The 26904-nt window shown below is 36.2% G+C and overlaps 4 protein-coding genes across 7 annotated transcripts; 1 reads left to right on the plus strand and 3 right to left on the minus strand.

Moving 5' to 3' along the window:
• The first annotated feature begins 1207 nt into the window (after positions 1-1207).
• On the plus strand, positions 1208-8620 carry LOC133864089 (uncharacterized protein At2g33490). 2 transcript variants are annotated; one of them, XM_062300311.1, is made up of 11 exons: positions 1209-1541; positions 1969-2041; positions 2707-2781; positions 3515-3576; positions 3664-3732; positions 5493-5521; positions 5708-5915; positions 6008-6283; positions 6748-6801; positions 7096-8089; positions 8334-8620. In XM_062300311.1, the coding sequence occupies exons 1-11, from the start codon at positions 1428-1430 to the stop codon at positions 8342-8344; spliced, it is 1965 nt and encodes a 654-aa protein (XP_062156295.1). In that variant the 5' UTR covers positions 1209-1427; the 3' UTR covers positions 8345-8620. The 2 variants fall into 2 exon arrangements, with proteins under 2 accessions (XP_062156286.1, XP_062156295.1); XM_062300302.1 differs by lacking the exon at positions 8334-8620 and having other exon boundaries at positions 1208-1541; positions 7096-8313.
• A 1542-nt stretch (positions 8621-10162) lies between these two features.
• On the minus strand, positions 10163-12811 carry LOC133864119 (leucine-rich repeat protein 1-like). Its single transcript, XM_062300346.1, has 7 exons — positions 12541-12811; positions 12326-12458; positions 11536-11607; positions 10968-11111; positions 10697-10768; positions 10517-10588; positions 10163-10430 (listed from the first exon to the last, which is right to left on the minus strand). The coding sequence occupies exons 1-7, from the start codon at positions 12626-12628 to the stop codon at positions 10355-10357; spliced, it is 657 nt and encodes a 218-aa protein (XP_062156330.1). The 5' UTR covers positions 12629-12811; the 3' UTR covers positions 10163-10354.
• A 5915-nt stretch (positions 12812-18726) lies between these two features.
• On the minus strand, positions 18727-20769 carry LOC133864128 (leucine-rich repeat protein 1-like). The gene is made up of 7 exons (XM_062300359.1): positions 20250-20769; positions 19930-20062; positions 19761-19850; positions 19492-19635; positions 19338-19418; positions 19036-19088; positions 18727-18940 (listed from the first exon to the last, which is right to left on the minus strand). Exons 1-7 carry the CDS (start codon positions 20317-20319, stop codon positions 18894-18896), a joined length of 618 nt encoding a protein of 205 aa, XP_062156343.1. The 5' UTR covers positions 20320-20769; the 3' UTR covers positions 18727-18893.
• Positions 20770-20948: 179 nt separating this feature from the next.
• On the minus strand, positions 20949-24683 carry LOC133864102 (zinc finger protein CONSTANS-LIKE 15-like). Of its 3 annotated transcripts, none has more exons than XR_009899465.1 (5): positions 23676-24683; positions 23061-23261; positions 21737-21990; positions 21469-21645; positions 20949-21205 (listed from the first exon to the last, which is right to left on the minus strand). XR_009899465.1 is itself a non-coding variant. In XM_062300323.1 (5 exons), exons 1-4 carry the CDS (start codon positions 24501-24503, stop codon positions 21543-21545), a joined length of 1386 nt encoding a protein of 461 aa, XP_062156307.1. In that variant the 5' UTR covers positions 24504-24683; the 3' UTR covers positions 20949-21205; positions 21509-21542. The 3 variants fall into 3 exon arrangements, 2 of the variants coding, with proteins under 2 accessions (XP_062156307.1, XP_062156315.1); XM_062300323.1 differs by having other exon boundaries at positions 21509-21645; XM_062300331.1 differs by lacking the exon at positions 20949-21205 and having other exon boundaries at positions 21269-21645.
• Between the last annotated feature and the right edge of the window lie 2221 nt (positions 24684-26904).

Consider the following 26904-nt stretch of genomic DNA (forward strand, 5'->3'; position numbering starts at 1 on the left):
AGAGAGCAAGAGAGAGAGGAGAAAGAAAGAGAGTGGAATGGGTTTGGAGAGGAGATAAAAGTGGGAGGAGGAGGGAGAAGAGGGGAGTGGCCGGAGACACCAGGCACAGTCTACGCTTCCGGAGGCGGCCGCTTGCCGTCCCCAGTGACGGTGGTGCAGGAGAGAGAAAGAATGAGAGATGAGAAGTATGGAGAGAGAAACAATAAAAAAAAAAAAAAAGGAGAAATCATTAAAAAAAAAAAAAAAAAAGCCACGTGAAATAGCTCGAAACGGATTTGGGTATGTGGAATCTATCAAATGTCAGCCATATTGCATATAGTAGACAATTGCAAGAAATATCATCTAATTTATAGAATCGGATCTTATTTTGTTAGAGTAATGTTAAATATCATATTTTTATTTTTATTTTCTTCTCATATTTTATTAATGTGACAATGAGAATGAAACTTTGAATTTTTATTTTTATTTTTTTTAAAAAAATAAATTAAGGACGATCTTAATGGACAATGTCACGTATAAAAAGAAAGAAAGAAGAAAGAAAAAAGAAAAAAGTGCGATTTATATAATTTTTGTTTCTGGTATGGTAAGAAGTGGCGGCTGAAGGCTAAAGAGGTGGTTTGAAGGGCAAGTTGGAGATGGGTGTTGACCTCTCACCTCTCACCTCTCATTTGTAAAGTAAACATAGTGGACAAGATTAAGCGTGTCCATGCAAATGCGAGGAAGTTGATCTTTGACTATTTGGGGAATGGTCTTCCAATAAATGGGTGTGCATGGAAAGGTTTTACCATTTGAAAAGAATTATCTTTACTTTTCCACAAAATACAAATTACCTTAAATAAAAAAAAATAATTAACAGAACTTGGGAAATTGAGTGGGGGCACACAGTTTGAGTTTGACGAGCAGGGCAACTGTTTCGGCGGGCAATTCAATTAAGTGGATGGGGACCAAAATAAACTGAACTCTTATATATATATATATATATATACATATAATTCAGCTTAAGATGCTGGCGTGGCAGACTCCCATTGGCCCCTCAACTTTAATGGGGGCTTCCTTCCGGTAGAGCACTCAAAAACCATAAATAAATAAAAAATGATAGAACTCTAATAATTTTCCGCAAATAAATAATACCTTTTTACCGGTCTACCTTTTATTTTTTTTCTCTTCAAAGTAGCACTTACGAATTGGGAATATTATTAGTCGTAACAATCATAATTAATTATTGTAATTAATCTGCGGAGGTCTTCTCTCTGTCCCTGACGTAACCATTAGAATGGAGTTGAAGAGGAAATTGTTGTTCCATTTCCAGCTTCTTTCTTTTTCTTCTTCTTCTTCTTCTTCGTCTTCTTCATAGCTTTTGAATTTCGCGGAGAGCTCAAAGACAAAGACGCAGAGAGAGATTGTAGGAATAGGAGGATACAGAATCGATGAAAACTTCGCTGAGAAAGTTGAGAGGTTTCGGACTAAACAAGCACGAGGTCAAGGAGCGGAGAGATATTCGGCCTTTGGCGCAATTGGACGAGCTCGCTCAGGCTGCGCTGGTACGCTTTCTTCTTCTTTCTTGTGTTTTTTTTTTTTTTTTTTTTTTTTGTTGCCCAGAAAATGAGAAGGAAAAGGAAAGAAAACGAGGTCACGAATCTCGCAAGAGCGAACCATGTCGTGTGAATTCCCTAGCTTTCTTCTCCTTTTTCCTATGGTTTCTCAGCAGCCAAACGTGTTGATCGGGCTTCCTCTTTGTATGGGGCGTTCGGTCCTGGCCGGAAACTTATTTGGATTGATGATATTCATGACGAACCACAAATGCTAGGGTTTTTTAAATTGCGGGAAGGAATTCTATTTTTTATTATTTGGCTGAGATTTAAGAACGAAAATTGTTTAAAGCTTGAAACTTGGTCGAGTTCACAGAATGTTTTGCTTAAATAATGTTTTATAAAGTTGCTTATAATCTATAGACTCCTGTTCTTGCAGGGCATGCAAGATATGAGAGACTGCTATGACAGCTTACTTTCTGCGGCTGCTGCGACCACAAACAGTGCTTACGGTACTTGTTACTTTGTTTAGTTCTTCATTTCATTGTCTGATTTGCTTTTCTTATTCTTTGTGTATCATCAGAGAAAAGCACCAGAGTGCTTGTCTTAAGTGATGCAAATTGCCTATCTGCATCATGATATGATTTGGCAATTGGGTCTGTAATTTGTCCTTGGATTTGGTTCCTATAATAGTTATGAAACGCACAAGCAAGTCTTGGCAGTGGTCTTGTTGATCGCCACTAGAATTTTGCCTAAAACTGATAATGTGACATCAATAAATTATTTTACGTTATGATGGTATTTTAGAGAAGAGCTACCTTGGTTCTGGAGGTTTGGTCTCTTGTCAGAGCCTGAAGATGGGTATTGTGTGATGTTGTATTGAAGTGGCTTGGCACTACAGTAATTGCATGTCTTGAAATGCCAGATTTAATTGAATTATATTTTTTCTTCTCTGGAGTCAATTAGATATTGTGAACTAGCATCTGGTGAATAATATAGCATGTATTTACATGTGTATGCCAAATGATGACGTGTCTGTGTTCCATGTCACAGAGTTTTGAGTTTTGAATTTGTGCTTTAGCATGATGAAATGTCTATTTACTCATATTAAATTTTGAATTAGTTTGTGGTGTCTCGTTTTCGAGTAGTATTCTTATGTAGTCCATTTATTTTTCAGAGTTCTCAGAGTCATTGGGGGAAATGGGTGCTTGCCTTCTTGAGAAAACTGCATTGAATGACGATGAAGAGAGTGGTAAAGTGAAAGAAAACTTCATTATTTTGTCGCCTTTTTTTTTTTTTTTTTTTAATTATATGAATAAATAGTAAGTGATGTACTGCTTCAGACTTACATTAAGCTTCACAGAGGATCAAATCTTGTCACCTTGAGTATTTTTAGCTTCGAAAAATAAGAGAAGGAACATGTCTCTTTTCTGTGTGTTGGTTTCAAGTAAGACTTACCCCAGCCCCATGCTACCTTTAGGTTAGACTTAATCTTGTTTTGGATTTTGTTTACTCTTTAAATTTGTTCAAAAACTTAAATATTGAAGTAGCAACTATAACTTATTGGACCTGCAGAAGAAATCATAGAGCTGGTCATTATGTTTTCTTTCCTTTCCTTTTTGAAAGCAAACAATTGCCCAACTAATGTCTTTGACTTTTCTTTTTCAAATCTAATTCTCCTAATAGGGTGGTTGTGTTTACATTAAGATTTTGATTAAGTTGACTTTCTCTACCATGTGGTTATTACACTCAGCAAGTAAACTTGGCTTTGTGTAGTATTGTAGGAATCCATATCTACTTCTAGTTCCTATTTTCAAATATTTTATGGTAATTTCATGCACAAAATCGTTATTGATTCATACCAATTATCTTACTCCAACTTTAATTTCTTAAATTTTTTCGTCAGGAATGTACGTCATTATAGTGTAGTTTTGTCATTGCGGTCAGTGGCAAAATAATCTTTACTTGTTTTTGTGTGTGCGCAGGCAGAGTTCTCCTAATGCTAGGAAAAGTACAGTTTGAACTGCAGAAACTTACTGATGGCTATGTGAGTCCTTATTCTTAAGTGTAAAATATTAAAGAAACATCTCCTTGATTTTAACTTGGTAATGAGTTATTGCTTTGCATATTTCAGCGCTCTCATTTATCCCAGACAATCATAAACCCATCAGAAAGTCTTCTTAATGAACTTCGAACAGTTGAGGTTTGTTCGTATGGATTCTTTAGTCTAATTAGCTTATGACAAGTTTCATATTGGTTCTTGTCCCATGCATAAATTCTGCATGATCTGGCAGTTTGCATCCTAGATATTGATTTGCAGTTTTTCTTGTTGTTGCTCTCTTCCCCTTTTGAGCATCTGTTTAGTTGTTGAGCCTCTATTTCTGAATATATATATGTAGAAGACCCTGCTGTGACATTCATTTTCATTTATCGCATCTTATCATTTTGGTCTGAGAACAAGAATGGAGACATAAAAATACTGAAACTTGAAGTTGACTGGAGGCTTTCAGGGAGAACCAAGGAGGGAAGGAAGCAGAGTCTGGAGCTTCCTTCTTAACAAGGAAGTGGCAACTCAGTGAGTGGCTCTATTAGCCTCTCCTCTAACATGAGAAAATAAAAACCCAGGTACACAATGGCTGGACTGAATGTGTAAACAGTAGACCAAGGAATTAATTAGAGGTTGCATGAGCTTATGGCAGCTCGATCAGCTAATTGAGAAATCAGGTCCTACTGTCATTTGAAATGCACCATGGAGAGGACCTTGTCCTAGTGTAGAGCTTATTTTTATAAAAAAGAGGAGGACCTGGTCAATGCTCTATGCTGCTGGTGCTTGTCCATCCCTAAGTGTTAGGGAGATTGACACTTTGGGGAGTCTTTTTCTGTGAGACCATAATATAGCATGTTGGAATACCATTCAACCCAGAAGCTTAAGCCTAAGGGTTTGGTCCCATCTATGTTATATTAACCACTTACACTTGTGACATCTTTCCAATGTGAGACTCGATCTTTTTATACTCACACGTGTATACTAAACAATCTCCTCCTCACGTGTAAGTCCATCACCATATTGCTACACTCTCCCTCAAATAGAAGTTTTTTTTTAAAAAAAAAATTAAAAATTTGTCAATCTTATGCACCATCTCTAGGATCGCTTGTGGGCTATGTGGGTTTGCTCGCGTCATGCACATTTGCCCTTACTCTAGGGACTCATTTCTGCCTATGCCATGAATCTTTGCTCCTTACTCTAGAGACCCTCGTCCATGCTCGCAGCTTGCACTTTTGTCCCTACTTCAGAGATCCTTTATATGTGCCTGCACCACTCCACCGTGTTACACATCACCATCTCAGCTTTGATACCACTTGTTAAGAAAAATTGACACATTGGGGAGCCTTTTTCAGTGAGACCATAATATAGCATATTGGAATACCACTCAATCTAACAGCTTAAGCCTAAGGATTCGGTCTTAACTATGCTATTCTAACCACTTACACTTGTGTCATTTTTCCAATGTGAGACTCAATCTGTTTATATTACACGTGTATGCTCAACACTAAGTATACTAACCAACCTATGGACTCTTTCTTGGAGAGACTCACAAAAGGTTTTGAAAAGCCATGGAAACTCTCTAGAAAATTTAGATGCTTCCAACATTGTAAAGGCTTATGGGAAAATTGTCTTTCGGGCCTTATTTTAATATCTAAATATGCAGATTATAGTTAATGGCCAAATATAGATTTGTTAGGACTATTGGATTTGAACTCTGTTTGTTGGCATTGATGTTCCTTATTATTATATTTTTGTGTTAGTGATTGCTTTCCTTCCTGGCACATGAGTGTCTGCACCAAATGCTTAGTTTTTCATGGGTAGATGCTGCTTCTGTATGCAGATTCAATTGCATGGTTGTTTTTAATCGGCCATATGAAATAACAGTCAATGAGGTTTTTCCTTTCTTCTTGATGCAGGAGATGAAGCGACAATGTGACGAGAAAAGGTTCAAAAATTTACTCTCTCTCTCTCTCTCTCTCTCTCTCTCTATATATATATATATATATATATATATATATATATATATATATACTCGCGCGCGCGTGCGCACACGCTCACACCCGCGCACACACACTTACATCCATATATATGTGTATGCGTGTTTATTCTTATTTTGGTATGTGATCTACAGAGAGGTATATGAGTATATGATAACAAGACAGAGAGAAAAAGGGCGATCAAGAAGTGGAAAAGGAGAGAGTTTTTCTATGCAGCAGGTACAAACTGCTCGTGATGAATATGATGAAGAGGCAACCTTATTTGTTTTCCGGTTGAAATCTCTGAAGCAAGGACAATCCCGAAGTCTTCTTACACAGGCAGCTCGTCACCATGCTGCTCAGGTTTTCTCTCTCGTCTACGTCATCTTCTTCATCAACATCAAATGTAATCATTCTTCATGTTGCATGATTGTCTCTTTTCTGCTTGTAAACAGTTGTGCTTCTTCAAGAAGGCAGTCAAGACTCTTGAGGCAGTAGAGCCACATGTGAAATTGGTAACTGAACAGCAACATATTGATTACCAATTCAGTGGACTTAATGATGGGGATGAAGGCGATGATGATGGCGACGACGACGATTACAACAGTGATGATGACGACGACGACGACGATGATGACGACTATGATGAGAATGATGATGGGGAATTGAGTTTTGACTACGGGCAAAATGATCATGAGCATGACATTCCTACATCCCAAAAATTAATGGAGGTAAAGATTTGTTCTGCTTTTGGCTGATAGATACTAAACAAACTCTGCTTTTGGCTGATAAATACTAAACAGTTTGTTTCTTCCCTATTTGAAGTGTATTTAAAGTGCAGCCGAAGTAAGTGGATACATAACCACATGATGCACACATAGAATTATTTCACATAATCCTAACTCATGATAGCTTCAACGTCATGCAGATGATTGCACAGATGCTCTTATCTCCTCATGATTCTAAGAATCTTGTGTTTAACACACCAAGGAAAATGACATGCTTTTGTGAAATAGTTTTGAAGATAAAGAAAGAATTTTGATTTGTACTAATTAATGTGCTAACATAACAAATAAATTAGACAGTGACCATACTGTTGGTCGTGTTTTATTTTCAAATTTCTGAAAGATTAAATTATGCCATAAAGTTGTATCTCAGCTTGACTTGTTTCTTAACTATATAACATTTTATGCAGCTGGATCAGGTGGACATTACATTTCCCCAGGTTGCAACTGTGGAAGGTGTCAAGGTGAAGAGCCTATTCTGTTATTGATTCATTCGTTCACAGTGAGCAGGATATATGTTGCAATTTAGTCAATGTTTTAAAAAGTTGAAACACAAGTTTCTACTAACAATCCGTATATGCTTGATCTGATGACAAAAGTAATTGCGTGAATGCATGTGTATAATCCCATAAAGCACTCCAGAACCTGGACCTTTTATTATGTTTAATTTCCCTTCTAAAATATTCGATCTTCAGGATGCAGAAAACATCATTGTTATAGCTTCTGAGGTATATGCTTCCCTTTCATCATATTTGCAGGAAAATCTGCACAGGCTCCACCGGAATTCTTTTTCCCATAGGGCTAGGCCAGGCAGCCAATCAGCCCCACTTTTCGCTGAGAATAAATTTGATTCTACTGAAAAAACAAAACAGATGCTGCTATCATCAACGCGGAAGTTGCACACGTATGTACTACCCACTCCGGTTGATATGAAGAGTTCAATTTCTACTGGATCAGGTAATCCAATGCCTCATAAAACAGAGACTCCTCTAAATGAGCATACTCAAAATTTGTGGCACTCATCTCCACTGGAACAAAAGAAGTTAGAAGAGGTTTTGGTGGATGAGAAATTCTCTGGACCCACTGTTATAAATGCTCAGTCTGTACTCAAAGAGAGCAACAATAATGCATCAGCTTGGCTGCACCCTCCTTCAGCTGATAGGGTTTTGTTTTCACAGCAATATATGCTTGCTGCTTCTGATCCTAAAAAGCTCAAAAGATATGCTTTTTCTGGTCCATTGACAAGTAAGCCATGGTCTACCAAGCCTGTCTCAGTGGGAAGTCCCCATTTGTATTCTGGACCTCTTCTTCGAAATCCAATGTCTCAGGTTCCATCAACATCTCCAAGTACTTCCCCAACTTTTATGTCCTCACCTAAAATAAGTGAGCTTCATGAGCTTCCTAGGCCCCCTGCAAGTTCAACCTCCAAGTCTTCAAGACCTATGGATTTCGTTGGTCATTCAGCTCCCTTGGGGTCCAGGGATCAAGTGCTTTCTGCTACAAAGAAATCGGTTGTGTCAAATGCAGCATCTCCACTGCCAACTCCTCCTCAAACCATTGCACGTAGTTTCTCTATACCCTCAAGTAGTCCTAGGGTAACGACTTCACATGCATCCAAGCCTCTAGAAGCTCTTCATGGCAGAGAGATGGCTGTAGATATTGCTTCGCCCCCTTTGACACCGATAGCCCTTTCCAGCAACCAGCAGCCATCAACCGGTTCTGAGACAATCACTCAGGCTATTCATATTAGAGGTAATTTAGAAACTGACGCCTTTCCTTTTGCAGTCAAAATATATTATGCCTAGATATAGACATTAGAGGCTGCTTTAATGATCTGAATCTGTTTCATGTCCGAAAATACACCCTATTTTAATAACAAATACTCCCAACTTAGTTAGCTAACAAACGTGTTTCTAATGTTGACAAATTATTAGTCCACCTGGTGTGGGTGTAAGACCTATTCTTTGTTTCTAAGTGTTGATATATTTGGACACAGGTGCGGATTGAGTCTATTCACATATTCAGTGAAAATTTTGTTTCGATTTGGCTACCCTAGATCGGTCGTGGGAGAGAGATTGTTTCTCACCAATTGGTATGGCGGTAGATCTGTAAATATGTCCATTATCATTTTTATTTTTTTTCTGTTACTTGTTACATTCACCAATTATTTAGTTTGATGGACACTCGGCATAGATTCATTGAATAAAATGCCTTTGGGTTTCATCATTTTTGAGGAATGTGTACTTAGTGCAAGCAACTAATAGTGAATCACTGTTTTCTTTCCTCCCTCTTACTGTCCATGTTAGCTCTATAATTAACGCCTTCACCCGAACTTGAATCTAGGATTTCATATTTTTTGAGTGAAAACTATGTTCGTGCTTTACCTGAGGAGTCGAATGTTTTAAAAACATCACGGATAAGTCAAGAAAGTATTAAGGGCTTCTTTGGTTGTTGTATAAAATTTGATTTTGCCCCATTTCATAATTCCTGTACTATTAGCAACCCATCATCCAAAATGTTGTAAGAAAGAAAGTTGGTGTCAACAACATGAACCAATGGAGACGGAATTCTTTTTTGTCCGCAGAAATTATCTGATGCCTTTTTGTTGTGATGATGGTTGTTCCTGTTGAATTGCCTCATAGTGATGGGATTCGTTAAAGAGTAATGTTATATACCATATTTTTGTCTTACAATTATCTCACAATGTTGACGTGAAAGTCTCGACTCACATTTTTTTTTTTTTAAAAAATTTTATTATTATTATTATTATTATTTTAACAATGACCAGTCTAATGGTTAGTTGAGACTGCCATGCTAACATCGTGAGATAGTTAAGAGATAAAAATAAACTGATTTATTGATGATATGCATCATTAAATCTCAGGATGTATAATGGCAAAAATAAAAAACTCAGTGCAAGATTAGATAACACTTCGTATGTATTTATTTCCCTTTTCGTGGGTTATAGTGCTGTATAAATAGTATTTAACATACATTTGTTACTCCTAATCAGCCATATATTCATCTACAATTCCCTTGACAAACTAGTCACAGTAATGAAACTGTTTGTTAGCATATATGGGTTGGTGTTTCCAGCGTTCACATAATTTTGTTGAATCATTTATCTTTAAGTTTCTGTAATTTCTTGCTCATATTGTCTGCCCCAATTCCAAATGATGAGAAACGTGGACTTACAATGTCTAAATATAACAGCCTTCGGAACTAGGGGGATTTGTATTTAAAGCAAAACCATTAGGAACAACTAGGGACAGAAGCCACATCCCTGATGGCTGATATATGATATAAACCCCTTTTACGCAATGGTTTTGTGCATCGGTTGCAGACGAGTAATGTTAGAAGTAAGATTTTTGTTCTCATATTGTCCTTCTAAAATTGATGCGACTTTTAAAATTACTATTAAAATTTGAGATGGAAGACTATTAAATTTTGATCCAATACTAAACTGAGAATCACATGCATTTTAGACACAAGTCAATCTAATAGTTGAGGTAATAAAAAATTATCCAATCCAATTGGGAGAAAAACTTTGTCACTTATACTCTCGGTCCTTACCAAGTGAGATTGTTATTCAAGTTAAATCTTACGTGATTAATGATATCATTACACGATCAGGAGGATCAAAATTTTTCATGCTGTATTTCCATATCTCTCTCTCTCTCTCTCTCTCTCTCTCTCTCTCTCTCTCTCTCTCTCTCTCTATATATATATATATATATATATATAGTACAAAAACCATCCACAAACCAAACCACCCCTAGGGCTCCAAGAAAGGAGCAAATTTACATCTCAAAATGGAAAAATGAGTGGTTGAAACTTGAATCTTAAATATGGAGATGAAAATCCCTATACTAAATATATATATAAGGAGGTTTCTTGGTATTTAGTAATTAACACTAAGTAATAATTATATTAGTGAACCATGCATAAGGCTCTTTCATACAAAGAGGCATTAAGACACAAGGAACTGGCAACACATTATTGCCTATTGATACATCATTAGCAGCTTCCTCCCACATCATATCTCACAAATCCCATCAGTTCTGGTCCTTCGAGTCTAGGGTTATTCTTGAAACTGCATCCAATCAATCAATTGTTTGTAAATGATCAATAAACAGACGTATTAACTTTGATTAGAGCTCTTATTCTCTAAACAATCACCTTTCCTCCGACAACTTAGAAAACGAGCCCGAGGTTGGAAATGTACCACACAAATCGTTGTTTGACACGTCACTACACAATTCGATCACAATAACTTAATTTGCATTGGTTAGGGCAAAGAAATTAAACAGCAATTAAACGAAGAGAGAAGGCGGGGTATTTTAGGCATTTAAAACTTACAAAATCTTGAGGTTTCCAAGTTTGGTAAGTTCCCTTGGTATTCTTCCAGTCAGGTTATTGCTGTTCAATCGCCTGCATGGATGGGGATTACGTAAACGTGTTCATATTTATTATATATCAATAACTACTTAATTGGCCTTAATTCCTTTGTTAAAGTACTAAATAAATGATTAAATTTAATTATCTTCCTGTTAATTTAAGTTTTTGGAACAAATTAAAAGAGTGACATGAGTTGAAACCATGATGAACTTTGGATGAAATTAATGCTCACAGGAATTTAAGATTGGAGAGCTTAGAGAGTGAGGAAGGGATGGATCCGGTGAGGTTATTGTGATAAAGATCCAAGCTAAGAAGGCTCTTCAATCCTCCGAGTTCCTCCGGTACGGGACCCACCAAGTTGTTCATGTACAGTTCCCTGCAAAAACACACACACACACACATACACATATATATATATATTATATGATATACCAACCAGCCCACTTTTTAATTAATTAATATTGCAGCAACGTAACCATGCACAATTAATCAAGTAATCAACCATAGCCAATTTTAACACCAGATGATCGATATTCATCCATAATTGGGTGGGTGATAATATTGATGAATTAATGATTTTCCATAGCTGTGTAAGTACAGATGGTAGCTAGATCTTACGTGCCTCTATTTCATTTGGTAATTTTTGTTATTTGTATGTACCTTATTAAATACCAAGGTTTTTTTTTATCAAGTGAAACTTCACCGGACACACACACATATATATATATATACAAAGTTTTGCCTGAAAAATATATAAACATGTTAAGAATTGGATAAACTATAGTAGTCGATCTACTTACAGATACTGAAGACGCTCGAGCTTCCCCAGCTCGGGGACCAGACTGCCCGACAGCTTTGCATTTCCGAGGTCACTGCACATATATCATTACCCAGTACTTAAACTATTGATAACAATATATGATTTAAACATCGTTCTGCCACCAAAACAAATATGATTTGAGTTACCCGATGACTGTAATTTTATTTTGATTTGACCCGATCGAGTTCTTCAATAGTATTACATATATATATATATATATATATATATATATATATATATATATATATATATATATATATATATATATATATATATATATATATATATATATATATATATATAAGATTGATCAGTTTCATTTCTCAATTCCTTATATTGAGAAGGGAGAATTCCAGGAAGAAAGTAAATGTATACACAAAAAGTTCTCAGAGCTCAAGGTGTCCTTTTGTCTTTAATTAACAACCGACCGGCAGAATTTCAGGGTACGTGATCAGCTGACTACCTCCCTCCAAGAGAAGGGGAGCTAGCGGTTCATCCATAACAACAACAAAACATGATCATATTTTCCTAATCTCAATATTAATTAAGTCATATTCTTTATATAATACTATTATTCGAAAATAAATAAATAAATATATATATATATATATATCTGCTTTAATTTATTGGCAAAAAGATTATTAGACAAGTTTTACAAAACTCGATCAGAACAACTTAAGCGACCGACAAAAGAAATAAACACAAGCGCTATATACAGACAAACATGAGAGAGAGAGAGAGAGAGAGAGAGAGAGAGAATGATGACTTACAGTCGGGTAACCCGATTATCAGTGTCGCATGTAACGTGGAACCAAGTGCAGGGATCCACTAAGGTCGGATCCCAGCTCTCAAGAACACCATTTGGATCCTTCACAGCTCTCCTCAACGCGTAAAGAGCATCCCCTGTTGATTAAAATTCATGAATCCATTAATCAAGAATATATATAGCGATCAAGAAATTAAAGTATGTCAAGCATATATATACCTTCTAAGTTTGTATTTGCAGGTGCTGAAAAGGTCGTCGATAAAAGAAGAAAGGCAGCAAGAAGACGAAACATGGCCCAGATCTTCATGAGCAAAAACCTTGAAACCTGAGAGAGTCTCAAAGTCAAGATGCTTATGAATACTACTGTGAGAGACTTGCCTCTTTCTTCTAAGCAAGGACGCAACGAATCTGAGCTTTGTTGGCCGAATTTATAGAGCCCATAAAAGGAGTACTGCTACACTGCAACTTGTATACCCAAACCAAAACAATGATTCCAATGTTTTCTACTTTTATTTTTCTCTCCACTATATATAATTATATATCAATCTTTCTTATAATGTGGATAAAGTTTAATATATATATAAAAAGAAGTGGAGGGAAAAAGGGGAGGGGGATAAGCGAAATCACATGATCCAATTATTGATCAAAATTAAATTTCACCAAATATATTATTAATCATTCAAGATAATAACGTGACAAGATGTGCCGATTAAATTAAATATAATAAAACAAAATTCCAATCTAGCTAGAATTAATAGATCTCAATTCTTAACTTACACAACTGTGCAGAATCATATCTCTAACTTGCATGCGCTTAAGGGGAGGGGAGAGGGAATAGGATGCCTAGCTATATACTACAATGCTATATATGCAACAAAGATATTTATTCCTTTACAACTCTTTGATGTGACACATCAGGATGAGGACGGTAGCAGCATATTAAAGACTTGTATGTATTATGGATACATTGAATATTGATGGCGAGGTTCATTCAACATTAACTCAAAAATGAATCACAATAAATTTTCTTCTGGCCCTCTATTTTACATTTATTTTAGTTCATAATAAAGCAAAAAATCACTTTTCTATCTTATTATTACGTTAATGTGCTGATGCCGATTAGCTCTTATTAAAAACAATTAATAATTGATTGACATTAACGATAATAATAAAATATAATTGTGATTTTTAACCTTATTCTTTTATTTATGCCGGCTAAGTTACAGGCTTCCTTGTGTTACTTGGGGACAAATAAAGTCGTGTTGGGTGGGGCAAAACTTCGGGTAGGCCCAAAGGACCACAGTGGTCTTGATCATGCCATGTGAAAAATAGTTAAGGATCTTTATGCTACTGATTTTACTTCTTTTTTCTTTTTTCTTTTTCTTTTTTTTTTTAAAAAAAAAAATTACTGGAATGATGAAAGTTTTATAAAAAAAAAAATTCCAAAAAATTGACCCATTTTATGTTTCTATTTATCCGTTAGGAAATGGTTACAAAAATTTTGTAAGGACATAATTCCAACCAAGCTTTTTAAAATGATATATATCTTGATTCAATTAAGCTAATATTTTCTATATCATAAACACATATTGCGAGTTTTGCACTATATATGCTGTCCTTATTCGACCTTTATTTAATTTGTAAGTATTTGTTTCCTACATAAATTAAATTTGATATACTAGATTGAGAACAATCTGGGTTGGAAACACGGACTTGAGAGACTAAGATTTGGCTCCGGATGACAAAGCTTGAACCTCAAGTCTCAAACAAGCCATGAAGGTCATTAACGCAAAAGAGGATAACCTAAAAACAGACGATAAGACCCAACCAGAGGAAAAATTCAAAAAGCCCAACTTGCCATGTTAGCATAATGGCTATTTGAACAAAGACATTAACACTCGCTAAAAGGATGTCATGATTGTAACATTGAGGATAACTACACTGTGATTTTAGTTTGACATAATTAACGGTGTAAAATCTGGCTAAGACTATAACTGATCATTATTGAACGCTTTACATGAGGATCGGAAACCCTTCCAAGTACAACCATACAACGATATGATACGCCCATACTCAATATGAGGAAACCCTAACTCGATTTCATTTTGAGTATCATACTCACAATTCTCTTTGCTAACTTAAAGTATCGGAAAGTTTTTTAGTCAGCAAGTTATGTACAGCAAGTCAGCTTGTTTTGCAAGTGTGACGGTGTCCATTAACTAAATTTAACGGTGTGAGCAAGTGGATGATCAAAATTAAAGGACCTAAATCAGGTTTCAAAGAAATAGCTACCTACCAGTGTGTTTAATATATAGTAAGTGCATGCATGATGCTAATTTTATATATAAGTCTCCGAAACAACATAATACAAAGTAGGGGGTTGCTTGCATATATGCCAGCATTGAAAAATGAAAAGGGCAATGGGTGGGAGAATCAAGACATATCCTTTGAACTCTGATGGTTCAAAGAATTTTTGAACGCTGTCGGAGCCAAACCGATAAAGACCAGAATAATTGAGACTCGGCATCTGTAAACTGACACTTGCATACTTTTTCAGATTGCATTATGTTCACTTAAAAAAAGGTATAAAATAAAACAAGCAGAGAGGACAAATAGTCAATTACAACCTCCTAGTCTTTTTTTTTAAAATTTTTTTTAAATTTTTTTTTGAAGAACAAGAATAGAGAGTAGCTAATAGACAAACGCACAAGTGCATATATGGGCATTAATTAGGGAATAATTAACGTAATGGAAAATTGTGGTGGTAGGGTAAACATATAGTTTATTATGTCCAATAAATTTTATTCCTGTGCTTGTTATTGATTTTTAAAAAATTGTTGATACTCAGATTCGGTATTGAGAGGCCCAATTCTAAGGAGCAAAATTCGAGTTACAATAAGTCAACCGAATTCCAGAAAGGGAAGTAGCTAGGGAATCACTCCATTTTTTTTTATTTTTTTTATAAAGTTTCATTTTAATAGGCTATATTGGAATAAAAATTTTCAATTCAGTTTAAAATATAACCTTGTGCAAAAACTATTTAAATGAGTACGTATCATTGTTGGTTTTGGTACCTGGTCCATCAACTAACCAATTCGATCGAAAGCAAATAATACCACACGAATCCTCTCATTTGTCACATCAATAACCGTCTTGATCGATCATGATTCTCAGCATGAGGCAAGTGCATAATAACCAATAATTAAGGGTCGTGGCCAGTTGTAAGAAATATTTGCAACATACAAGAAAGTTTCTATTGAAAGCGTAACTTGTGGTAAACAGTTACGACAAAATCTGCTATAAAGAGCGACAAATGCTAAGTAAAACGTGACTATCGTCTCTTTTTTGTGCACACAATCTTTACTAATTAGTTCTTCACATTTTATAGGTACTTCCCTAGTTCCTATCATTAGCTCGATAGGCTGTCAAATGTTTTAACAATTGTAATGATAATTCGTCAAACTAATGTGACACTCGACACAACCGGATGAAGTTTCAACCCTACATAATCCAAATGATAAGCTTCCCAGTAAAACTCAAATAGAGGACAACAAACGTATGAGAAGGACGACAAAGGTACGGTCAAGCTCAAGTAAACCAGATAACCTTCCAAAGTTTTAAGTTTTTTACTTCCAACGTGTAAATAGGCTGTCATTTGTCTTGTAGCTACATCATTGTAAACGATAATGTTAAAAGGGGGACTTAAACCGACATAGGCGGCAACCCATCAAAATAAAAAGGAGTGAGTCCGGGTATTCCTTTTAAACTACTAACTAATTGATATGTCTTCTATAAATTATTAAAAAGTTGTCAATGTATCTCTAAGGCAGGCAAAATGACAAAAATAACCTTAAATTTTTTTAAATAAGACAAATAATCCTATAAATTAAAAAAAGGAAAAAAAAAATCATTTTAAATCTTTTTTTAAAAAAAAAAGAAAAGAAAAAGAAAAAGATTTTTTATTTTTATTTTTTTAAAAACGAAATTTTTATTTAAAAAAAAAAAAGACAATTTTCTTTTTTTAAAACGAAAAATTTTAATTTCTTTGAAAAAAAAAACAAAAAATCTAATTTAGAAAAAAATGAAAATTTTTTAATTTTTAATTTTTAAATTTGTCCACACATGATTTTTATTTTATTTTTATTTTTTTTTTAAAAAAATAGTTTTAGTTTTAGTTTTTTTTTTTTTAAAAAAAAAAATTGTTTTATTAAGGGTATTTTTGTTATTGGGAGAATATTGATAATTTTTAGTAGTTTAAGAAGATATTGTTCAAATTGAAAGTTTGGATGAGATATTATTAATTAGGTGAAAATTTGATTTGAGGAGAGTATATTAACTTTACCCAAATAAAAAATCGTGAGTGAATGTATCAAAATTAAGTGGACAACATATAATATGGAGAGATATATATTGAGGTAGTAGGTGATGATGGATGATGGGCATTAAACAGAAAGTAGAAGGCGTAATTGCTGGCATGCATGTGAGAGACTCGTCTTTTAATGTTGGGGGTCCATCATCCATATATGCCTTAGTTTTGACTTCATATTGGTTTGATGGTTGATGTTGCATGTGCATACTTTGGGTTAATTCTCTAGTGGGAAGTGGGACATGGAGAGCACCTTAATTTGTAATCTTAAGACATATATATATATATATATATATATATATATATATATATATATATATATATATATATATATATATATATATATATATATATATATATTATGATCGATCACCTTCGTCTCCTTAAAAGAAGTGACTTGACTAACCCAAAACCACTAACAGTACTGCTACCTTCTCATTTCCTTTCCATTCTTAATCATAACAAAAAATTGGACAAAAGGTGGAAGAAACACCAAAAAGGCCGGGCCTTCTTCTACTACTACTCGTTCAAAGATTAAAGCTTTCTAGATATACGGACCATTGAGTGTATAATCACTACCTCACGAATTTCTCCCACCCCACCACCATTAAAACATAAAGCCAGTGGATCGTTGAACTTGACCATTGACCTTTCATCTTTGTTTTGCCATTCAGTTCACCTAGCTAGCTAGATTCCATGATATATATATATATATATATATATATATATATATATATATATATATTCTTTGCCGATCACACATCCTGGCTTGTCCACTCAAAGAAATAAATAGAAAATTAAAGAAAGAAAAATCCAGGTATCCAGAAGAAGTTAAATGATGAACAGAGGCAGATTAAAGCCCTGGCGTGGGCCCAAGATCACCATGATCAGACTGTAAAAAGGAAGAGGAAGAGTCAAAAGCATCTTTTGGTTTCAATTATCAAACTGGACAATATGTTAACAATAAAGGCAAACAACTAATTCCCACTCCTTTCCCTCCACGTACAGTCAAATTCAATTTGTTTTTAAAGCTTCAACCAAAGTAGCTTTGCCTGATTTGCTACTTGTCTCGGGCCCCTCCTACTGACTTTTAAAAGATCCATATACACGGGAACCACCATTATGGGAATCGGATAAGGAATCGGACATCTCTGTTGATATATATTTTTTCTTTGTTAATATATTTGCATGGTTAAGATTGTAATTAAATTATGTGATAAACTTATGATTTTAATATACAGTCACGCTCTGCACCCGACGTAAGTAGTGACCTATTCTATCGACATTAATCCGATAATAACCATTTCTCTTTTGACAGCTCCACTCATCTATCAGTATTCAACATGGTAGTTGTCTTTGATACGAATTATACTAACATTGGGTAGAACTTACTCTTAAAAATCGGTTTGTAAATGGAGGGTATTAAGAACTTATATATACATGATTAAGATAGTACATAAGTTATGTGAAATACTTACGATCGTAACATGTAACATATTGTTATACGATGAAAATTGTTTTTATATTTTCAAGTGTTTTGTGTTTGAGGCTGCTTGTGTAATATTTTTGTTTTAAGAGAAAACAAAAAAATAGAAGAAAAAGAAAAAAGAAATTTTTTATAACAATCATAGCGGGTTTTTGCTATGTTGTGGCCTGTCAAGTTTGAATAAGGCTATTCAGAGCAGTAACCAACATCCAGTCCATAAGTTTTGGGCTTAGCCTGATTCACCCCCATAAAAAGTTACTAGGAAAGGTCAGTCCATGTCAATGATACGAATTTATTCTTGACTAAAAGGAAATTAGGGGGAGGGAATGTATTTTGGTAGGAAGAACAGAAAAGAAAAGAAAAAAGAAAAGCTTGTTTGGAAGAATGACACCGTGGGAACTCTTTTTAGTGAGCCCATAATATATTACGATGATACATCACACAACTTAAAAGCTTAAGCCTATGAATTTGGGCCTAATTATGCTATATTAATCACTCATACTTCTTATATCTTTTTAATATGGGACTCAATCCTTTTACACTCACTCAAGTATACTCAACAAAGCATATATGTCGGAGCTATAAAAGAGCTACAAATCAGTATGTAGGTTTACTGACATAAATAATGGCCCTCTGTGTAGAGAGGTTTATTGGCATGAACATTGGGCTTCAAAAATTACAAATTTATTCCAAAGCTGCATGCTACCTGGCCATGGCCATTTACTTCCGAGCTCTTGAATCTTGTATTATTTTAGTAACTGCAAATCCTACAACCCCATGAAACAAATAAAAAAAAAATTATAAGCTGCAAAATTAGTAAATTAGCCATAGAGCATGTTGTCAAAGGTAATAGTATGTTTACTTCTTGTGTTTGTGCGGTGGGCACTCCCTACCAGCTGGTTGTCTGATACATTCCTGATAAATAATAGTATGGAAATTGCTATTAGAAAAATACGAAGGATGATTATTTATTCATTGTTTTTATATTCTTTCGGGATCAGATGGAATTAATAGAAATAAAAGTCAGATAAATCAAGTCAATTCTTCCTAGAAACAAAAAGTGAAAGTGTATACACAGTGTTGAAATACTAAACACATGGCTTGAACTCAAAAGACAAAACACTTTCAGAGCTTTACAAGAGAATTATGATGGAGTTAACTCACAAAATCATCAAATTCCCCCATCTAACAAGCTGAAGGACCTCTGCTGGTATTACGCCACTAAGCTTGTTACTGTTCAATCTCCTGCAGACAATACAAAATCACCCTCGAAGACTGTATAATTTCTTTTTTCAAAGGAAATTGGACAGGTACTTACAAAAACCTTAAGGAGACCAAGTTTCCAAGAGATGATGGAATGACCCCAGAGAGATGATTCTGGTACAGGTCCAAGCTAATCAGTCTCGTTAGGTTACCAATACCCGTTGGTATGACTCCACTTATGTTATTTCCGTATACCTCCCTGCCGGCCAGTAAATTGCCACGGTATGATTAATATTTTGATCTTTTCACTTTTTTGAGAGAAAGATTTCCCAAAAAACTATCTTGTTTATCACTATTGCAGTGGAAGCGAGAAAATGATCTTACAAATATTGAAGATTAGACAAGGCTCCAAGCTGAGGGACAAGAATTCCCGAAAGTGCCGAGGTCCCTTCAATTGTGAAACATGTCATGAAACTTAGTTAATCAAGAAGCAGGGAGTAGGCTACTTGATGAAGAAGAAGACAAATGTGTTGTAGAGAAGAAGAATGCTTACACCCTTGTGACGCTATTATCACCGTTGCAAGTAACGTGATACCAGGTGCATGGATTAACCAACGTTGGATCCCAGCTCTGAAGGACACCGTTAGGGTCTACCAATTTGGTTTTCCAGGCATGAAGGGCTTCCCCTGTTTAGGATTGGAAACAAAATTAACTCAGGTTGAGAGACATTAATTATTAAACAACATGGTTTTCCCATTTGCCAGAAATTTTGTTTTCTGATATCAAATGAAACACATTAACAAACAACTCAAAACAGCCAAACAGTTTTCATATTTTGTAAAAAAGGAATACTTATGAACGCAATTTCCATACCTTCTGAGTTGCAATCTACTGATGCAATAGCAACAGCAAATACAAGAAAAACTAAAATTCGGGCAACCATCGTGTAGGAGTTAAGAATCCTTGGCAATGATATTTACATAATCTCAAGTAGCTCTTCCATACATATATATATATATATATATACTGGCCGGCTTATCCAATAGAGTAAAATAATTTGGCAATGGGTAAGATTTAGTCAAGTCAACTTACCAACTTTGCTGGCTGCGTGAAAAAGTCCGTCCGTAATATATGCAGCTATCAAGTCGGTCAAATAAAGGCCAAAAAATTAATGTAATTTCATTTGAAATGTAGCAATATACATTCTGACTAGCCTTTGGTTTGAAAACAAAGAATATGAAAGAACTTTATTTGGCGCCGGTTGGACTCGCATCTTCTTTCTGATTTCTGAAGGAGACCCCACTGGCCACTGTTGTGTGGTTGAACAGTGGTGGTCCCACAATGGCCGCACGGTTCTAACTATGAAGATTATCAGAGAGCAATGCATGTAAAAAATACATGTTTTAAAGACAAATTTCAATTTAAAAGAACATATTCACAAAGTTTTCTCATTGAAAGAAAACTTTATCCTTAAATCAGTCTTATGATTCGCAATCGCATGTTCTATACCACAACCTTAAAAAATGTTGACAAAATGTGCCAAAATAATAAAGATTTGTCATTCATTGGGAAGATCAGAAACAGCAAGCATTATTATATAATATACTGTAGCCTGTATGACAAATCTAAGTTGTTTAATGCCTCTAAACAAATGACCGTGAAACCTAATGGGCCACCGAGCTACTATCTGCCATATTCCGCAGCCTTTTCAGACCTTAATGCAATAATTTAACATAAACCAGAACATCACCCAGTGATCTTGTCGGTGGTGGCGCTGTTGATTGTGCCACGTTTTAGTCCAAGTTACAGAACGTCGTCCATGTGCTTTTCTGAGGAGAGAAATAATTTTGAACATCATTTTTTTTAAATTAAACATTAAATTTACAGAACTCTTGCATAAGTCCTACAGAGTCAATAGTTAATTTTAAAAAAATAATGTACAAAATATGTACAAAAATATAACATGTCTCTTCTGTATGTGTGAGTCAGAGAGAGAGAGAGAGAGAGAGACAGCAGACTGCAAAATTATTAACTATTAACTAATAATAGTTAATGCACAAAAAAAGGAAGAAAAAAGACTGCAAAATTATACATTTACTGTGAGAAGAATATGATCAAACATATTTACACACAGTGAGTAAAGGAGAAGGTCATCTCAGCATGCAATTAACCATCAGGAGCTTCACTAGCTTTCACAAACCGACCCTTGACTCGCTTCCTAGTATCGGCTCTTGCTTTCCTCGACTCGTACCGTATGTGCTTCTCATATCTATCCATGATATAGTTCAAACGTATAGAAAAATGTTAGAGAATAGTAGTCAAATTAAGATTGGAAAGAAAACCAGCAGATGAAAATGTACCTTCGGTTTTTCTTCTTCTCCTTGTACCGTTGCATGGCATTGCCTCTGTTCTGTGCCAGTAGCTCCATATCTGCCTTGGTAGGTGCTGCTGTTCCCACACGGTCACCCCCGACAAGAAAAGGTTGTTCCACAAGCTGGAACTCTTTAGAACCACTGGAACCTCTTGCTTTACCTGACGATGGCCTTCCTACAGGTAGGTTGTTGCTCTCAGATGTTGCTGGCCCTAGGCTGGTTGTGGGATTATTCGAGATATTCTGTATATCCAAATAAGACATGTCAGTACTATTGAAGGGGCCCTTGTGTACTAGAATGGCGTCAAACATTGCACAAAGAAAGAAAGTAAACGATGCTGTCTATATCATCAGAAGGTCCCGATTCAATTTACTTATGCTTTACCAATCAATCTACCAGGTCGTGTTCTTCTCAAAAGCCTTCATGTTTGCCAAATTTGTTAGCATGTCGGCAATAAACCATCTACATAGTCTACCTAAAAGATATCCTTTTGTTTCCAATCACTCGTTCTATTTATAAACAATAGAGGCAAAATATATCATGACGCCTGTTCTAGTGTTTTTAACATTTGCGACCTAAGTTTCCAGTTTAATGAATTTTGGACATGTGCTTTCAGCATTTGCACATCGTGATCTCCGATAATGGTTTCCATCAAGTATATAACAGAGACAACTTGAAAATACAAGTATACACCTTGGATAAATAAAAAAAGAAAAAGAAAAAATTAGCATCTAGCCACGGCTGGGCTCATCCAAGCCACAGCCCCAGCCACAACCGTGCATGGTTGGGTAGGGTGACTGCAACTAGGCCACTTCATGCCTGGGACGACCCAACCATGGCTGGGGGCTATCACCGCGCACCCAGCCATGACCATGGCAGCCATTCTATTTCCAGCCACTTTTTTGTTGTGTTTTTTTTTTTTTTTTAATCGGAGCGGCAAAATTATATTTATAAATGCCTGCAGAATAAAATTAAATACGCTGCTTCATTATGAGAAGAAAATTAAGGAACATTTAGAAGAAATTTCTGGAATGGACAGACATAAGTCATAAGCCCCCTTTTTTTTTTCCGTCCACATTATAAATCACAAGAAACCAGTATTTTCCAAGAATCTAGCATCTTCCAACCACAGCCATTGAATGCTAAAAGGTTGTCAAGAAAGATTGAGCAAAGAAACAGTTAAGAGACTAGACAGATTACATATATGGGGACAATATCGAGTTTCAGACACAATGCACTATGCAGTACACAGGAAAAAGAGATCTATTAAAGAAAACATAATTAAAATATTAAAGAACTCATATGGACTTACATTGAACGCCATATCGTCACGTGCAATAGGGCAATTCATCTGGAACATATCTCCCATCATTTTTGTATTATTCAAAGGTGTTTCTTTCGTAAGTTCACCAAAATTTTTTATCATAAATCCTGCATCATTTGCACCATAGGCAACTTCCAGTGTACCCGTTTCTTCATGACCCCTCAACAGTCCAAGATTAAAATCCCATATCTACAAGGGAACATCATCAAGTCAGAAATTTTCAGGCGCCCTTCGACCGAGTGTTATCAACCTATAAAAATTAACTAACAAGTAACTGAAAACAAGCAAATAAAAAGTTCAACCAAGAATCTGAAGACCCTGCTAAGCCAAAGTATTTGAATTCAAAAAGTTCCAACACAGCAATAACGGCACTATCAATGCGAAAGACTAACTGGTTCGCAATGAAAGTCCCATAAAATTTAAAAGAATAAATTTCCTTGCTTTAAAAGAAGGAACTTTCCTACATAGTCAGATGCCACAGCATAGTGATGTTTTTGTGACTAGCTTACTTTCACAGATGAAAGAGAAAAGAGGAAGAGAAAGCAGACAGTTAAAACAAAATCAGCATCTAATATATATACATCAAACGTCCGAAACCGTTACCTGGGTGCTCTGACTTCTGGGATTTCTGTCCCACAACACATCACCATCCACAATGCGATCGCTCTCCTTCAAATCCATCATAAGCAAAGCCGTGACCGGCGCTTCTTGCTGTGGTTGCTGTTGTTGCTGTTGTTGCTGAGCAACGACAGGGCTGGCATCCACAAACCCATCAATCCCACCATCACCATCACCGCCACTCCCCAAACCAACCAGCCCCTCCCACCCGTCACCACTCCTCCTTAAAAGCTCCACCAGCTGCCTACACATCACCAGCCCCCTATTCCCACCACTCCGACCGCCCTGTCTCTTTACCACCGTCTTGCTCGGCACAATCAGGTCTGGCAGACACACCACCCCCGCGTTCGACTTGTCGTACCCCCACAACGACGGGTCGTTCATCACATCCCCACCAGTCCTCCAGCTCTGGATCAACGGCCCAGATGGATTCGGATTTACCTTCTTATCCTCGAGATCGACGCCCAAGAGGGAAGCGAGCTCGCGAGCTGAGGGGCACCCAGAAAATCCTTCGATTTGGCTGCGATCGTGTGAGGCGGACACGGAACAGCCACCATGGGCGTCCCAGTCGCACTGGTGGCACAGCACCAGGTTGTCGGTGGCGCACCGAACCAAGACCGGCTCGGACCCGCAGTTGTCACAGATCTGGGAGCGCACGTGCTTCCGGGACAGCAAGTTGGCCGAGTGCACGTGCTGGTCGCAGAACAGGCACAGCTTCGCAGAGTCCGCCCTACAGTACAGCACCGCACTCTGCTCAGCGCAGAAATCGCACGGCACCGCGCCATCTCCGGTTCTGGATCGAGGACTCCCCATAACGAAACCCTAATTTTGGAGACTCTTGGAAGCTTCAAGCCTTCAAGCTGAAGCTAAACTAAGCTTAAGCTAGAGGGACAATTTTCAGCTTTTGGGGGAACGATATAGTGGGAAAGATAGAGCCCATTTCGGAAAATATCTTTTTGACCTTTTTGCTGACATGGCATGATAGCTCAGCGCATCTTCTTCTATCTAGACACTGTACTGTAAACAAGCAATCATTCCGATCTCTTTTTATATATTAATCTAAAAAAAATTCTGTATTCCGAGCACCGGCCCATGCGGTAAAAGATATTTCACAATTATTGGAAGAAAGAAATGGGTGACTACAAAAGATATTTCAAAGATCGTGATTAAATTTATATATGATTTTGAGAGGATAATCATAAGGGGAGGGAGGGAGGGAGGGAGGGAGAGGGAGGGACCCATCAGAAAATGTAAGTAATAAAATCACGTGGGAAGGCATCGAGAGTTGAGCTCCGATCGACCTTTTTCGGTAATAATGAGAGGCCCCGGGGATTTGCGGCTCTCTAGGTCTGTCGTCGTCGTCATCCATGACGTCTCCTCCTCCCCCTGTTTTTAGCTACCCTAACCCACCGTCCTATAATATATATTTTATATTTTTAATCTTTGTGTCAAAAGACGTGCTTAACGATTTTTAAATATAACTCAAGTGGATAGGTTAGGTTTTGGGGGGGGGGGGGGGGAAGTGGTACTTAAATCTTGTGAGTCACCGACACCATCGATTTAACTTTTAGATTTTTATATTTTTTTTTAATATCATTTTCATATTAAGACAAAACTCTTCTTTGAAAACCCTCTGGACCCAAATACTAAGGGAGGAGTTTGAGCTTCCCTCTCCCTCCTCATTCCTTTTTTTTCTTCTCTTAAACACTTCTTTTGAGGCTCTTTTCTACTAGAGTTTTCTATTTTTGGAAGCATTTTATCCGCTTTTTTTAAAATCAATGCAGTTCTCGTGAGTTATCTCTCTTTTCCACCATGTCTTCTGCCAAATGTGATTAAGATTTTGGGTCGAAGTATTCAAAGCTAAATCTATGCTCCTCCTCCAAATTCAACACAATATACGTCTTTCCATTGTGTTTCCCGTCGTCTTCCGCTTTCGTTGACACTAGTCGCGACCCTTCCGGACACCCACGCTCCAACTAGTGCTTCTCACTTGTCAGCGTGTAGTAGCTACATTTCTCCTCCCCACCTTCTTCCGCCTCTGTTGGCAGTTGTTTGCAGTACCTCACCGCGTTCTTTGCTGGAGATAGGTCTTCTAGTGTTGGCACGTGGTCTTACACTTCAGCATCGGCAACTCCCAACCCTAACTCCTCCTCCCTACTGTTGCTGTGTTATTTTTGTTTTACCACTTTTGTATTTATGAGCGTTTTGTTTTATGTTCCCTGTAATTGCTACTTGACAGATGTTTAGATAAGGTTCTTCAAGACTTTATACACACCTTTAACTACATTTACTGGCGGCATGAGTTCTTGGCATTCATACCAAAAATCAATAGGCCCGTGTCATTCATTTGGTGCATTGTATTTTGTTGTATGCTTTCTCTTGTACTTGTTGTTAGGTTGTTCAGTCATAGTTTTTTATTTTTATTTGTAATTTCTTTTTATTTACCTATAAAAAAAAATTAAAAAAACAACTTTATAATTAGGTAAAGCTCCACAAATTTTTAAAAATGCCCCAAAAATATATATTTTTATAAGTATATTTCTTGCAAAATTTATTTTTCACTCCCCAAAAAGTTTTTGTTTTCATTTTTGGTTTTTTAAGTATTGTCCCCCATCCTCCGAAGTTCTAGCTTTGCCCATGTTTTCATGTTAATCCCAAAAAGAAAAAAAATTGTTCAGTGTCTCTCCTCGATGAGCCATCGAGAATAGTGGCCGGCTCTAGGATGGTCATGACTGTAACAATACCGAAATTGTTACTGAATTTATAAGGTTTAATTGATGGAATTTGAAATAGAAATTGAATATAATTGGAAGAAATGGTGAATTGATAAAAGGAATGGAAGATTTGTAGATTGATTGGACTAAATCTGTAACGAAAATTATAATGAAATGGACTTTTCGACATGTCCGATCTTCAGAGCATTTAAGGTGCTCAGCCTCCAATTTACCACAGTAAACCGATGTCCTATATAATTAGGCTAATGGCCTTTATATACACACAACTCAACCCATTATTATTAAAGGTAAACTAAGCCCGGCCCACTAAGCTATTAAGGCCAAAGCCCACTTATCTAATATACTCGTTACAATAACATCAAATCTAGTGGTCATAGCTACCATTTCGAGTGGTCTCGAGCACCTCACTAGATGGTTGGTGTTGGCACCTTTTTTTTCTTTTTTCTTTTTCTTTTTAAATGATATATATATTTTTTTTA

This window comes from Alnus glutinosa, chromosome 1, assembly GCF_958979055.1.
Source record: "Alnus glutinosa chromosome 1, dhAlnGlut1.1, whole genome shotgun sequence".
NCBI lineage: Eukaryota > Viridiplantae > Streptophyta > Magnoliopsida > Fagales > Betulaceae > Alnus > Alnus glutinosa.

Coding starts and splice junctions, on each gene's coding strand:
- LOC133864089 (XM_062300302.1), top strand. CDS start 1,428: ATGAAAACTTCGCTGAGAAAGTTGAGAGGTTTCGGACTAAACAAGCAC. Junction 2,782..3,514: donor GAATGACGATGAAGAGAGTG/GTAAAGTGAAAG, acceptor GTGTGTGCGCAG/GCAGAGTTCTCCTAATGCTA. Junction 6,284..6,747: donor CATCCCAAAAATTAATGGAG/GTAAAGATTTGT, acceptor CATTTTATGCAG/CTGGATCAGGTGGACATTAC.
- LOC133864119 (XM_062300346.1), bottom strand. CDS start 12,628: ATGAAGATCTGGGCCATGTTTCGTCTTCTTGCTGCCTTTCTTCTTTTA. Junction 12,459..12,540: donor TGCAAATACAAACTTAGAAG/GTATATATATGC, acceptor TTTAATCAACAG/GGGATGCTCTTTACGCGTTG. Junction 10,589..10,696: donor CTTGGAAACCTCAAGATTTT/GTAAGTTTTAAA, acceptor CGAATTGTGTAG/TGACGTGTCAAACAACGATT.
- LOC133864128 (XM_062300359.1), bottom strand. CDS start 20,319: ATGGTTGCCCGAATTTTAGTTTTTCTTGTATTTGCTGTTGCTATTGCA. Junction 19,851..19,929: donor GATAATAGCGTCACAAGGGT/GTAAGCATTCTT, acceptor TGATTAACTAAG/TTTCATGACATGTTTCACAA. Junction 18,941..19,035: donor CCACCGCACAAACACAAGAA/GTAAACATACTA, acceptor ATGGGGTTGTAG/GATTTGCAGTTACTAAAATA.
- LOC133864102 (XM_062300323.1), bottom strand. CDS start 24,503: ATGGGGAGTCCTCGATCCAGAACCGGAGATGGCGCGGTGCCGTGCGAT. Junction 21,991..23,060: donor GTGACGATATGGCGTTCAAT/GTAAGTCCATAT, acceptor TTGGATATACAG/AATATCTCGAATAATCCCAC. Junction 21,646..21,736: donor GAGAAGAAGAAAAACCGAAG/GTACATTTTCAT, acceptor TATCATGGATAG/ATATGAGAAGCACATACGGT.